A 16,301-nucleotide genomic window follows, 5' to 3' on the forward strand; every position below is an offset into this window, starting at 1 on the left:
AACTTATAACGATCTATATTTGGGTATCTCACAGCCTGGAAATTATAAATTCATGGAATAGATTAAGAAAACAGGATTAAGATCACTTTAGATAGTCATAGATGCTGTGTCCTATACAGAGGTATCCTAAAAGAGGGGATATTTTTTTTGTGACAACTTGGAAGGGGCAGCTTTTTCTATTACACATCAGAGTCTTAATTAGCTAGTGGTGGCCCTGTTGATTTGTCTATAACATGATTTATTTTGACAGATATTACATAATCAGTCTTACTATTTTAGTCTAGATTAATTTGGAGGTGGGGATATAAAAGAGACACCTCCAACTGTCTCAAGCCGTAGCTGTACTGCAGAATACTAATGGACCACCTTGTAGAACAACTTTAAATCCTGTCATTTCAAATCCAGAAAGAAGCAATATCAGAATCAAAATAAACAAGCAAATGGTGAGTGTAAATGCAATCTACTATGAAGGAATGTACCTTCAAGCTGGTCACATGTACAATCTTCCACTGTCCAAATCACACAGAGTACAATTTCAATATCTATGATGTTATGAGAAGGAGTTTAATGCTTCCAGGTATTATTCAATATGAAAGAAATTTATAAGCTTAACCCTGGAAATAAACGTACTTTTTAGAAGAAACACACACAACAGAGCTAACCCAGTCTAGGAAAAGTGGATATCATATCACACTCACATCAATTCAATTCTGGCTCTAAGTGAAAGGAAACAAATCAAAAGATGCTGACTGGGCATGCTTTTCTCTAGTGACATATTGCAATACTTTCTTGCAAAAAGAAAAAAAAAAACCCTTTAAATAAACATTTGATTTTTCAGACAGAAAGCTTTTTAGATAATTCTAAAAATATGGATTGGTTTTCATTCCTATCCTAATGGAAAAATAAAATAAAACTTCAAATCAGAGGCTTTTGTGTTAACTGGGAATTTTAAGCAAGTAATGCCTGCTTTATTTTAATAATGAAAAAAACACTAGCAATGTAACTTAAGAATGCATTGAATGCAGTAACTCTTCACTGAAAATCTGAAGGTGTCACATGCTGTGAATGCTAAAAGTTAAATGATTAGAAATACACATAGAAAGCAGCGGGCTGTGTCAGGCACCAACAACTTGCATTGCTGTTAGTGTGATAAATGTCAATGCCCATGTTCAGAAACTGCTATCATGCTATATAACCTTTGGAATTTTACAGTATTGGTCAAACATATAAAGCTAAAGCAAAATACCAAGAATAGATCTGCTTTGCAACATCAAAAAGAAAAAGCATCTGCAACTATATGAATAAACCACACTAAATAAATAATGAAGAAAGTCAAATAAACCAACACAAACAACATAGAAAGGTTATGTTCACTACCTTGTCTCTTGCCATAAAAGAACTCACCCTTCTTTAACCTTTCGTTATCTTGTGCCTGTTTAAAATTTCCAAAATTTAATCTTTCTGAATTATATTTTTTAATTCAAAATCTAATCTTTTCACACTTTTTAGAATCATGATAACTAAAATACCCAAGCAGAAAGAAGACAAGAGAACAAGGTAATAATCAGCAATCTGCTGCTCTCCAGAGGCTTCTGAATGTGCTTATGCAGAAAAAGAAGACAACTACTGAAATAACAATATATTATTCATGCAATTAAGCCCAACATATGATGTTAACTAACGTTTTAAGGATTAGAAAGTAAAAGGGACTCAAATATTTGGGAGCAATAAAAATGTCCGATGTCAATAGTCAAGGGACATTATAGCTTCCAGATTGTCCAGTTTACAATTACACTGCAATCAACAGTGCTATGACATCAAAGAGCTCACTCTCTGTAGCAACATGCTTTAGGCAGGAGTGGAAAGTGGGGTCCTTCAGACTTGAGAAATTATGCCTGGTATATTTTGTAAGACAGTTTGTTTTAAATTTTATGTTTTTACTTCACTTATGATCATAAAGCTATTTGGTTTTAGGAATTTTGAAAAATCTCCTTCTTTTAAGAGTCTACACTGGCTAATGCACAGACTACTAAAGTCCTACTGAATCACAACATATTTATAATAAAATAATAATGACATATATTTGAATGTGTGCTATCAATATGGGCTGGTACTGAACATAAGCAGCCTGTGTTCAGAAATGCTATTTTTAATAACTATGCTGTATTGCTTTCCATATGCTACATAACAACTCAAGTATGTAGATTTTCTTGGATAGTATCAAAAATTCATCTATACTATTACATAGCATATGCTGAAAGGCAGTATTTGTGAAGGGGGCAGAATGTGAAACTATGATTCTGGATTCAAATGCCATCTCTAAGATTTACTTGCTGGGTGATCTTGGGCAAATTACATAACTTGGGTCTCAATTTCTGCCTTTGAAAAATGGGGATATGAGTACATACTTCAAAGCACTTGCATGAGAATTAAATCATATATTCCATGTAAAATGGAGAGTATGGTGTCTAGAATCCATCATCATTAATTATCAACTAATGTAATTATTTTTAGGATCATTCTGCTGGCCCTAGGTTTATATGATTATGATTTGTGCATGTATACATATACATAAAACATATATTCACAAACACAGAACACATGTATATGGAAAAAAATATATATATATGTATATAAAACAAGAATTCTACATGGTCATGGCCATTCAGCTATCCAAAAGAAAAGAAAGCTGTAGATTTGCTGAGGTTGCTACAGTTTAAAATGCTGCATGTTCAGTCAATTTTTGCAATGCTGTCTTAAGAAATTCAGCAATTACATGGGATCTGGGCAAAATTCTGCAAGAATAGCTTCTCTTCTAAGTGTATTTCCAATATGAATTTGATTATTAATCAAATATTAGTATATCTGCAACATATTGAGCCATATTCTCCTGGTTACTAATTTGCTACTAGGTTATAAAATAGAAGTTTTAAGAAATGAATTAACAACTCTTTCAGGACATTAAGAAGCTTTCAGGACAGGATTCTTAAACAAAGCTTAGACTGTAAGCAAGCAGTGGCAGTTCCCATGAACACAGGCTCCACAAAAAAAACAAATAAAAAAATCACTTAAAATTGCATGTTTTAGTAATTGTAAAAAATGTTGAAATAATACAAAACCAAAATGAAGAAAGTACAAATTAATGATGTAGAAAAATACAGAGACTTGTACCTTTATATTTCCATTCATATACAGGAAGATTTCAGGGTGTGCACATTTTCCAAGTCACTGAACCTCAGAAGTATGAGTTTCATTTATGATCCCATTTATGTTTCTTAAATGCCACAGCCACAAGTGTCCATTTTTGTATCCTTTGTTTTATCCTGGTTAGTATTTTATTACCTGCATCTTATTTGCTGCCTAAATGAGTATCCAGGCTTTGCTACCTACATCCATTTTTTATTTCATCAATTAAAAAAGGATCTCAACACCGATTTCAGTTTTGCTCTCTGGCATCTAAAACATTTCAAAAGCAGTAAGTGGCAAGCTCTCCAAAGACCTACACAGGGTGAAATACTGTTACTAACTTCAATATAATAACAAATAAATGTTAATGCTGCAATGTCAATAATATGAAATAGGAACGTAATATAATTCAGAATAAACATGTTAGGTTTCTTTCCTATGTTTTCTTGTCTGAGGTACAGGAGAAGGTAGGTAAAGATGTTCTAAGTATAGACGTTTGGATGTGAATATTAAGAAGCTTTAGTGGTTGGTGGAACTTAAAAAAAAACTATTTTAGAAAACATAATTTTTCTTTTCCTTGTGATAAATATATCACTAGACTGATGCCTCTATTCCTGGACCTGGTAAAGGTCATCAATGCATGGCTGAAGGGAGTTGTTACAGAAGGATTAAAATGGAATGTATAAGAGGAAAGCACTTAAACAAGGAGAAACTATGAATTCAGGGTTAAATATGTGAACCTTCCATTTACTGAAACTCTTTGTGTTATCATCATGTGATGGCTCCATCTAACCATAACATCTCTTCCTCTTCTTCTCTGCACAATTTAGCCTTTGCCAGTATGACAGAAGTCACTATTATTTCTCTGAGCCACTCACTCTACCATGTGCTTTCATCTTATTAACTCAGTTAATTCTCAGATCAATCCCAGGAGCAAGATACTATTATTTCCCACATTTTCTAGATAAGGAATTTAAGATTCAGAGAGGGGAAGTGGCTTGCTTAGAGACAGCAAATGAGTAGCAAGAATTCAAACCAGGGTATGTCAGTGCCCAGAGCCCAACCTTATAACCATCCCCTCACAGCACCATCTCAGTGCAAGGTCATACAGGTACGTGTACTGCCTCTGTGACAGCAGAGTAATACTGCAACTTTAACTTACATTCAGTACCAAAAAATATTCATAAATGAATATTCCAGATATAAGTAAGCAACATTCACTATTTTTCTTATGTGTAACTTAATGCATCTCAGTAACAAGAAATTTACACTATCAGATAAGCACAAAAAACATAGAGATATTATCTTTAAAACATGCAATGCATTTATGAACACAACTAATTTAATGCTATAAATCATAGACACACAAAATCTTAATACAAATTTTTATATATTTTCAGTGAGTGCATATTCTTTCTATTTTACATCAAAGTTCTCAGTCAAGCCTCTCCTAGGTTTTTATCATAGATTAAAATTATTGAATTGAATATCATGGATGGGGTTGAATTCAGGAAAATTCTACTGCTTTCTGACTGCAAGGCTATTATTTACTTGATCAGCAAAACACATATTACCTTAAGTATGTAGAACTGAAGGACAAAGAATAAATGGCAGCTATCTTACCTGTTTAAGAGCCTTTTTGGTGTGTTGCTGGAAGGAAGACACTAACTTGCTTTGCACTGCTGTGTTAGTAAGGCTTGAATCTCGAGTGGAAGATGCTTCATCAGTTACCTGCTTCGAACAAACTAGAAACAGAGAGAGATAATGATATTACTAATTTGAATTCCTTTTTTTATATCCACTGTAATTACACACTTGGAGCTTTTCTCCAATTGAAAATGGATACCTAAAATAAAGCAAAATAGCACAGTAAAAAGAAGAGTATCTAGATTTGAAGAAAAGGAATCATTTAATAACTGTGTGGCCGCAGTTCAATTTAACCTTTTTAAACCTTCCTGTCCTTACCCACAAATTGATGATAATTTCTGTGTCACTGAGCTATTGTATGGACATAAAAAAATAACACAATATCTGCCTCAGGAGTTGGGAGTCAGTAGGTACTATCTTAGTTTGAATAGGGAGACTGGGCAATGCATAGTATTCTGAAGAAACATCTAAATTAATGCACTTGTTTTAAATCTACCCAGCCTCACAGGTATTATGATTCTATTACTTAGCCTTACTACTATAGACTTCTGTGACCTGTGGGACATGTTTACTTTCTCCTGTGGGCTGAGTCACAAAGCATGGATAAGGAAAGAAGAAATCTGAGATGCTTGCTGACAATTCAAGATAATTATTTTGAGGAAAATGGTGCTCTCACAGATTACAATATTAACTGCCCATTTTTATCAGAGTCGGGCTTCCATGTTGCCTATTCTATAGAAGACATCAAAAGACTGCTTTTTAGGAGAATCAATGTCTCACTGACTTGGGTGACCACGTAGAGCCCACAGGCGGTGTCTGCTCTCTGAAGCCCATGTTTGAGCCAGAACTCTACCTTTAGTTCTCCTCAAACTGAGAGATTTCTGAGTCCTCATTTGACTCCTCCTCAAACTGAGAGACTTTAACACTGAAATGGTTTGAGTAGGAGCACAGATGCAGGCCCTTTTCTGTATACACTGGGGGAGAAGGAGTTTGGAAAATCAAAATGAGGAAGTACTATGATTAGCGGCAGAATGGAGGCATATGTCAAAGGCAGGAGGCAAGAGGAAGTTAGGAGAAAATAACTTGAGAACATATTGTAACAAAGCTCAAAACATGACTTTTTAAGGGCACTAGGGTTAATGCTAGTTCAAGAAAACTTTCCAAGCGATGGTAACTTGAAAGGGTTCTGACCTGAGTTTGAAAAAAAAAAAAAGTGAAGAAGTAAAAAATTATTGTAGTAAAAAATGAAAGCACAGGCATATGCACCCCATTGAGAACACTTAACTTGCTTCTGAGAGACTCAAACACACCTTGCCTAGAAATTCTCACGGGGCTCATGAGAGCATTTTGGGCAAAAAAAAATCATCAAACTTTTTATTAATAAAGAAAATAATCAGAAAACCAAATGAACAAGTTTAGGAAAATTAAATCATTGCTATTTATTAATGCCAGGCACTTCCCACATGTGATTCGATTTAATCCTTGCAGCTCTCTTGTAACACAATAAGGTATGTATTTTTATATTGGAGGGAGAAAACTAGAGCTCAGAGAGGTAAAATAACTTGCCCATGGTCATAGAGCCAATGAAACCTCTGAGATGGGATTCAAGGCCAACCCAGTCTAGCTCCAGAACCCACGATTTTTCTACTTATATTTGGTTTCAAAAGTCAACATCTGATACAGAAAATACCATATCTAAAGAAGTATAATTTAGTTGCATGATACTGGAGGTATGGAAACTAGAAGTTAACAAAGATAGGCTCAAACAAGTCACTCAGTCCCTGACAAGGAAAAATTGAGAATTGTGAGTAAGTGATGGGCCCAGGAAAGACTATGGTTGAAGTAGCAAAAAGATTTGCAGATGAACTGAGAAAAGTCATTGAATTAAAGATCAGGTGACTTTTTTACTTAATACAATACAAATTTTTTCCTTAAGACAGTCTAAATGTTCTAGTTAAGAAACATTTTATTACACTGACCACATAAACTATGGTTCCTAGGCTTCCGTCCTTTAAATAATCACTAGAATAATTTGTAACATCTTGTCAAAGCGTTATTTATCAAGAAACGTTAACAATAATCATCAGTTTATAGTCAACATAAATATATGGTATTTACTGATAATATAGATAGCCTTTTCAATATTTTGAAGTCTCTATGAAATGTGACCAACTAAGGAGGTGACGGAGAGATGGCAGATAGACTGTATGATCCCAAATGAACATATCTTATGTATGCCCAGCCAAAAGTAAAGTGTCCATTAGCAAATATGTTGTATTACTTTCACATTCTTACAATGGCATTTACACCTAGAAAATGGGAAACTTACAGGTTAGTTTGTTTAAAGGAGAACTAAATGCAGTCTACAGATATTAAGGAACTTAGGGAAAATATGAGAATGCGTCTACATACTGGGCATCTAAATGTAATACCAATTTGTTTAGAAAATGCTATTATTCATATGTCTTTCAAAGGTAAACTTCAGCAGGACTATTCTGACCCAGTGTACACGTAATTAAGGCCTTGCATCCCTCTTATTTTCTGAATAAGGAAATAGCAGTATGTAATCATCTGTCCTTCCTGAGGATAACTGTTAAATAGCTCACCATTTACTCTATTTCTGACCTAGGAAACCATCAGACATTGGGATACCTATTTCAGTATCAGCATATACACTGCATACTTTGGGTTAACTTTATTATGGCACTATGTTGATAATGATTGACATCTGCTTACATATGTTGTATCCAAAAGAAAGATTCTGTTCAATTTAGAGTCCAGAACTTCAGAGGGAGGGCAGGACAGCAAAACTGAAACTGCACTAAGGGATATCATGAAGTTTGTTCCAAAAATGATTCATTTTCCTTTACCCAACTTTATTTGCTTTATCTTACACTCCATTCTAGACCCATGTAAAGCATCAAGAACACCGGTCCTAGGTGGTAATTTTTCTCCCTAATCCCTCTTTCTGGAAGTTGTTCCTGACATTTATTTCTTCGGATCAAACCATATTTCCCTATTTATTTACTTCTGATACAATAACTACAGAACCTTAAAGAAAAGCAAAATGTAACAGAAAAAAATATGTGATTGTTCCTTTGGGTTAAATAACTTATTTTTAAGGAAAAAAATCATTTAAGAAAAAATGGGTAGGACATATCTGCAATTCACCCATAGGCTTCAAGCAGTGTGCTCATATACACATTTTTAAAGTGCTAACAAATATGAACCTTTTTCATGGGCATTTGAGTTGTTTTATTCATTCTTTTTCCATGTATATGACTTGAGAGTAGTTGAATCTAAAAACACTAATTCACTGAGTATAGTTGGCTTGTGCAGGTTCATGTAGATTCACATTCTGACAAAATGCAAGGTTTTCACTTTTACTTATTCTTGCAGCTTTCTTAATAATAGATGTGATAAATAAATAATGAAGGGCTCATTTTAAACAGTTGTCTGAATATTTATCTAAGAGACTGAGTTTGGCCTCTGAAATACAAGCCAAAGGAAAATTAATGTTAAAGAAAGGATCAGGGAAAATCCCTGCATGTAAAATTACAATAGGAGCCAGGAAACTGAAGAATTAGGACAGATGTTTTATCCAATAAATATCAAACACTGACATGCAGCTTGGAAAGTGATATCTTCTTGGCATTCAGAACAGAACGGGAGCTATTTTTTCTAACTGTGTACTGGCATGATCACAAAACTAATGCCAGGACCTTATACCTTGAAATCCCACAATATAGCCTGTCCTTTTCAAACTGAAGATGAGGAAACAAAAATGAGACAAGTTCTCCCTAGAATTTTTATCATTCCACAGTTTTTAAAAGGTATAAAAATACTATTTCTGTCTACATTTTGCTTGCGTGCCAAAAATAGGCAAGCCAAAAGCATAGTTAAAAGCTAATCTGCTGATTTTAAATGTGCCTCTCAATACCTCTATTCTCACTCCCCAAACCCTCCCTTAAAATACTCTATTCAGAAGATCTGGGAGCAAAGGGAGGTGGGAGATTATAGGTAACTATGAGACAGCCTTGAAGGCTGGAGAACTGGTGACTGTTCCAGCAAAAGTGTGGGCTTCAGTGTCTCCAAGTTATCTCTCTCTCCTTTTTATTTAGCATTCAACTTGAAAATACTATTGAACTAGAAAATGTAGATTAGAGCTCTGATTTTTAAAGCTGCATGCTAGGGAGGGGATATGGTTGGCATTCCCTCCTAATCTAATTACTAATCCACTGACAGGTGTACTAGAGGACACCCACAATTGTAACTGTGACCCACAACCCAGGATATAAAGAAAGGAGCAATCAGAATGCAAACTTGATCTGTCTCTCTTGTCTCACATCCTGCCTGTGTCCCAATTCTCACCCTCTATAATCCAGCCAATCTGGAGACTATTCAGTGTCTTCTGAACACATCTACTTGCTGTGTTTGTTGTACTTGCTCTGACTGTCCCTCCTCCAAATATCCTTACCCAGCACTCTGCCTGGCAAACTCATCTTGGCAGTCCAAATTCTGAACAGCTTCCCCCAAAGCTTCTCTGACTATCCCAGCTTCTGAGGTAGACTTGCTCCTCCCCTAGCCATGCTTTCTTGGAATTTGGTGTACGAATTCATGACAGTCCCTGCAATTCTGGTGCTTTTGTCTGCCTCAGCAGCCACAGGCTCAGAAACTCAGGGACTTACTTACATGCAAAGATGGGAACAGAGCAGTCGATCTATTAATGGTCACTGAACTTTTTAAAAATCAAAATTTTAAAAATCAAATTCAAAACTTTTGTTTAAAGTATTTTTGAAGTTAACTTTCAACTATGATTTTTAGTAAGAATTCCTGAAAGTGGAGGTTAGCAAAGCTTTTTTTTATGAAAAAATATGTTTAAAATGAATTGTTATAAACTTGAAAATAGAAACCTTCTTAAATTATTTTTCCAAATTCTTCTAAAGTCAATTAGGGATAATATGAAAGCCAAATGATAGAATTTCCTATGCAAGACAGTAGGAAATTGCACGACCTGCCACTATTTATAGATAAGATTTCTCTTTGCCATCTTTACTCATTGCCTTATTTAACGAGTAAAGTCACAGTTTTGTGCTTTTGCATGGGGAAATAAAAATAAAATTTAAAAGTCAAAATTAGAAATCACAATGCTTACATAAAATGGCAGAAGCTGTGTGGGTGCAGAACCACAACACAGGCCAGGATCTGTACATCATATAGTCACTGCAACAAAGATATTGTGTACTATTAATTGCTCTCTGTCCCACTGAGCCACCCAATACATAACAAGCTATCTGAGTTAACTGGTGCTCAAAGCTCTAATAAAGACAAAGAGGGGAGCAGCCTTTTACCAATTTCATTTCTATAAGTTCTCTTTCCAAATGCTCCCTCTTTCAGTCTTCTGAATAATCAGACTAGATGTTCTCAAATCACAACAGTTTTCTGCGTGAATGATCTCCACATACAGTACAGGCTTAAAAAAAGTTATATGAATAAAAAAATTAACTCAAAGAATACACAGTATATTAGGAATAACACTGTGGTACATTGTTAGAATTCAATAAACTCTGAACAGAGGGCTGGGTCTTAGAGGAAGTTTACTGGTTTATTGATTAATCATTCATTCAGTTGCACAACTTTTATTGAGTACTTTCCTTCATGCCAATCACTGTATGAGATGCTGGGGAAAAAGCGGTGAACAAGATCCAATACCTGAGTTGGAGGCCATAATAATTTTTAAAAAATGTTTTCAAAGAACAATGGTCTAGATAGACACCATTAATTCTACCTGATGAAAACTATCCATGAAAACTTAACAATAATAAATTTGTTTTGAAAGATCAAAAAGCAGATAACTCAGAAGTACCCCCAAATGGCAAATAATCACAAAGGCTTATGTTTGGGTTGTAATTTGTTTTATGTGCAGTATTTACATTTGAAATTGTACATATCAGATATTTTGGATATATACAGCCAGAAAATACATGCTACAAGTTGTTAAGAAACCTGAAGAACAGGGAAAACCATCTGACCCCAATTAAATCATTCCTGAACTTCATTTTTTTAAATCCTTTTTGGATTCAGCCTAAGCAGAATTGCCTTTTCTAAAAACATTTGTTTCAAGCTAGGTATAGGTATTTGGGTTTAAGCAAATTTCCTTGTTGCATTGACAGAAAATCCAAAGGATATGAGTTGCCAAGAAAAGTAAGCAATTAAATAGATTAATAAATTGCTAGTAATACTAGCAATAAAATAATGGGACCAGAAATGTTTTCCTAAGATACTTTCAGAGGACAAGGAGCCTCTTATAAGCATTGATGCTCTTGATAATATTTAGTACAATATCTTCTATAATAAAAAATACATAATATAAATGAAATGATTACTATACTTTATAACCTGCTTCATTACCCAATGAAGCCTCTTCTTATTCAGAAGAAGTTTTCAGAAAAAAAAAAAAAAAGAGCAAAACAAACCAAGAGGAATGGTGAATCAGATAATAATTATACAAACAATATACCAGTGAGACCATGCTGCTAAAAATATCAACATGCCTGAGACCTTAATGATTTGGTGGCTGCTATCATATGGTGCAAATGCTGTTCACCTGCCACAGAAATGGGTATGCCACCGCCTCATTACAATGTCTACAAATGGTTCACAAACATTTTGGTTAGAACACGGAAGCTCCAAAGATAACTAGGAAGACCACTGTATACACTAAAGACATAACTATAAGAATCTCTCTTACACGTACTCAATTTACCAGCCAGGCCAATTTAGTTACACTAATATCTCTGGATATTCATAAAAATGTCTCCTTAAACACAAAAGAGAGAAAACTCAAACCAAAAATAAATATATTTAGTAGGAAAGCATATCTTGTAGTTACCAGCCTTTAACCACCTAACCTCTTCTGACCATAGAACCAACAAGGATTTTTGCTCACAAGGTAATGGAGAGTAATAACACTATATGCCGATTGTGTGGGAAAAATAACATTAGAGGCTATTTATTTTATACTCCCGTGATCTTCATACTACATCAGGTTTCTGAAACATCTGCATAGAAATAAAGCAATCAGCCTAGAAAATCAGAAACAGAAAAAAGTGTACAAAAAGGAGATCAGCAAAAGGTTGGCATGTGTAATGGGCATCACTACTAATTACTTCATATTTTACCATATAAACTATCAACTCCAGTGTACGATAAAGGGGAATCAGGTTAGCATTCCAGATGGCAGTCTGAGAAATGGTTATACAATATAACTGTAAAGAAAAATGAGAACGAATTATCTGGCATCAATGAAAGAGTACTTTTTTTAAAGAAGATGAGTGCTTTGTTCATACATACAGTCACAGATTATATAAATCAAACAGAAAATTGGCTAGTTAAGATGTGTAATTGAGGGAATACTTTTAATTTTGTTTTTGAGAGGGCTTTTGTTGTTTTATTATGAGATCATATTCTGTTCTCGATCTTTATATTATGAAATATTTATCTCACAATTCAAGAAGAGAGGTGAAAGTATGCTTAAATGGGTCACTTTATCACACTTAAAAAGAAAATTTTTTCCTACATGACTCTGGACTGTTAAAACTGACCGAAATCCATTTAGACAAGAATGAAGTTCACAGTTCAAGAGGAAATATGTAAGAAAAAGAGGTCTCTAATGGATAAAAGGAATGAAAAGTATCTGTAAGTAATGTTTGAAAGAGTTGGGATAAGTCGTTTGGAGAAATTAAGATGAAGGGGTAAACATCTGTTGCTTGTCATCAGAGCATGGAAAAAAAGGAGGAAATTAGTTTAATTAAAGGCACAAAAGACTTCACCATAAAGAAAAAAGTCTTCCCTAGAAAAGTTATCAAGAACACAGGGAGAAGTACAGGGGAGACTGTGCGATTTTTATCCCTCTGATCATATACTATTAGAATACTGTCTACTTCAACTGACTGGTTTAGGGAAAACACTGGCAAGAGAGAGGATCCAGGGCTGCATGATCTTTTGAAGTTCCTCATGCTTCTTGTGAACTGCATAATCAGGGGGCTGGGATGAAAAAAAGAAGAAGAAAGAGTGGGGAAGAGGAAGTTTTATATCCTGCCAATGGTCATTTCTGACTGTGAAGAGTATTCGCTTTCCTCTATGTTTTCTTCCATGTGTATTAAAACAACAGAATTTTCACATACTTAAGTTTCTCTAGGCCACCAATGTAGAGCAGGTGTCTCCAAGAGCTAAAAAAGCTGTTGCCTAAAATGCAGAGCTGCTGGATGAAAGACAAATTAGCTTAACCCCCTAAAATTAGGGGACCTAGTTCAAGAATAGAAGGAATATCCTTCCTGTCACCTGCAAGATTCTCAGGAATGGTTGCCGGATAATTGATCATGCTGTGTTATCTTTTTCCACAATCATGCAGAAGCCTATAGACACCCTCCAACCCCCACCCTCCTGAACACAAAGATGCAGACACACATCATCCAGTGTAAAACTACACTGGAGGATTCACAGACAAGTTACTGTAAAAACTCCAGCAAAACAAGACTAGGAATACCAAGAGACACCGGGTAGGTGGGCAACATCTGCAAAAGTTACTCAAAACACTCCCTTCACCACGCCACAGTCACCCTCATTTTCCTTTCTTGTACCCTTGTATAAGATTGCCTCATGAACTGTCAGTGTGACTACTCCCCAGGGTGTCCGGACCTTTTTAATGCATGCCCCAATTTCTCCATGAAGCTTCTCATCTGCATGTAACTGTCTCAATTGAGATTATATTAACACACTTCAGGCCTCCTTAACGCACTTTTCACTTTTGATAAAAGACCCCTCAAACTGTAGCCTCTGAGCCAATGAAAACAAAGAGTGAGCTGAGTAACGTTTCATTAAGTTAACACAACTCTGCCAAAAATCACACAATCAGAAACCCACTTATAAAACTGGCCATAAAGAATAATGAAAAAGGACTCCATAAAATTCTTCAAATGTTGGAATCATTATTTGCCCTGGGATCTAAGGTCTAAAACATAAGATACATGTTCTATTTTTTTTTTTCCCTCAACAGAGACTTTTAAAACACTAATTCCCTTGCTAGAGTGCTGCTTCCTCCCTGAAAGCCATTAGGGTTAATAGCAAGCAGAGCCTTGTTTGATCTCTGTGGATGAAATGTGTATAATTTCTAGTTGCCTCATTTAAAAAGAAATACATAGGATGGTTGCTGTTGATTTTAAGCATGAGCTATATTAGGGCCACAAAAAGAGAAACCTAATTTTTCTTGTTAATAACAATTTATAGATAGAGGATGAAGAGGGCAAAGACTGTCTACTGATGGTATCATTTCATATAAAATATGTATGAGTTCTGCAGAGCAGCAACACATTGTAAGTCAACTTAATATGCGTTAAGAAACTCATGATATACCAATGTATTATGTTCAGAAAACAACTCAGACACAAACATTCCCATAAATCTCTGACTAAAATAGACCATAACATTTATAATATTTTATTTGGGTGACACAGATTTATACTTATATAGGCATAAATAGTCATGGGTTGTCAACACAGATATATCAAGTGATTCACCTAAATCACTCTTTGATCTCTAAAGCTTAGCTTGTAAAATGTGAACAGTTTACCTTCTCAAGTCTAATTCTTATTAACTTGAGAAACTCTTCAGAAATCAAGGAAACACATAACCATAGTTCTGTGTCTTATAAATTCTACAATCAATAACACACCACCTCTCCTACATTGTAAAAATTGTCAACAAAACTTTAAAACAAAGTACCCTGGCAGCACATCTCCAATCTTAAAACAATCTTTCCCTGCCCAGTTGATTCCAAGAAGAGGACTAAAGTATTACAATCATTATCTGAACTCTGCCTAAGGACTCAAGTTTTAATGACTGGCATCGGACTGCTAAGATTTCTTTCTTATCGGTTTTACAAAATTACTTTCTTCTCAAATATTCTCTGCTTATCCCCTAAATGGTACAGCAAATGCCAACTAATAGCTGTCAATTTGATATAACACTATGGTAACAGACGCTTATTCTTTCAATGCATCAAGGGTATGTTACGAATTGATGGTTATTCTTCTCAATACTCCCCACTCTTTCATCCTAAAGGAGGAATATAAGAAGGAAAGATGAATAAAATAGCAAAACAGATGGTATACTCCTCCCCTACTCCCTCTCTCCCTCCTTCCCTACTTTTCTATCCCACACCCCCTCTCTTGCTCCCTCACACACATCCACACATACACCCCACCTTCTCTCTCTGATCACATTTTCAAAGTATATTTGTACAGCTGTAGGAAGTGTGGAAAGTATATCCATTCTAACTTTTGGTTCAAATATATATTAAAAACAAAGTAAGCAAGGAAATCACCTAAAGCAGTTCAGTTTCCTGAAATTTGTTATTGAATTCTAAGAAATCATGTGGTATCCCACTACTTTATTAGAATAAGCCAGGGGTTCCTCTTTGTCAAAGCCTTAAATTTAGGATCATAATGGATGTGAACCAACGCTGGAAAGGCAAACTGTACCAACAATGACTGGCTAATAAGAAGTGTTCCCTGTGATTCCAGGCAAGGTATCAGAGTGAAGAGAGACTGGCCTTTGGCGTCACACCTGGGTTTGCAATTTGGATGGGACATTTAACCTAAGGTTGTTCCCTCACGGGTAAAAATAAAATAAAATAACAAAGTACTCAATACATTTTCAATATCTATGTTTGAAAATGTGCCCTGCAGCTAGATTAATGGCTATTTATACATGGAGGTACAGGGTACTTACATGGAGATGCAATTGTGGTTTGCAGTAAGATGCAAAAGTGAGCAAGTCAAGGAATACTCAAGGAAATAAGCTATTTACTATTCTTTCAATGATTCCCCAAAGTAATTTCCAGAATGCAACTTCAAAGGAGAGGCCAGGAAATCTAATTTTTGTCACATTAGCTGGATATGTTTGGGTATGTGTTATTTCGTGAAGTGCCTAATCACATTTTAAATTAGGGAAGTTTGCTTAGCCCTGCTTTGGTTTCATTATTGGCTGAGTGCTCTCATGCTATCTCTTACCCTTTCCCAACTACTAAACTCCCACGGTTTCCTCTGGAATTTAGGATTAGTCATTATCAAAATCCCCTGCAGCCTCTATCTTTTCTCTGAAAACTCCCTTTACTTCTTAATATACAAAATCTAGCTGTCTCGCCAGCCAGAACACTGGTTCTTCTGGAATGCTCTCAGGTGGTAGCCTTTTTCTTTTCTACACCTCTTGTACCACTGGGCCTGGAAATGGAATAATTGACCTATATTCCCCTCACCGTTCCCTCCAGACCATTCTCCCTCCGAGGCTCCTATGATGTCTCCAGCATTGTATCACATGTCATCAGACTATATTACTAACTCCTCAACCTGCTGTACTTACCTGCAAATTCTTGGTTGCTCTCCTTCATTTTTTGAATATGTTAGCTG

The 16,301-nt window shown here is 35.3% G+C and overlaps 1 protein-coding gene across 2 annotated transcripts in view; it reads right to left on the reverse strand.

Moving 5' to 3' along the window:
• ASXL3 (ASXL transcriptional regulator 3) overlaps positions 1-16,301 on the reverse strand; it is a 183,690-nt gene that overhangs the window by 95,931 nt on the left and 71,458 nt on the right. For both annotated transcript variants that reach the window (XM_064379306.1, XM_064379305.1), the window contains one exon: positions 4,810-4,931. In XM_064379306.1, coding sequence (XP_064235376.1) covers positions 4,810-4,931 — 122 coding nt within the window. The remainder of the gene's footprint in view (positions 1-4,809; positions 4,932-16,301) is intronic.

This window comes from Aotus nancymaae, unplaced genomic scaffold (genome assembly GCF_030222135.1).
Source record: "Aotus nancymaae isolate 86718 unplaced genomic scaffold, 86718_ANA_hifiasm-v0.15.2.pri h1tg000020l, whole genome shotgun sequence".
In the NCBI taxonomy this organism is placed as follows: Eukaryota; Metazoa; Chordata; class Mammalia; order Primates; family Aotidae; genus Aotus; species Aotus nancymaae.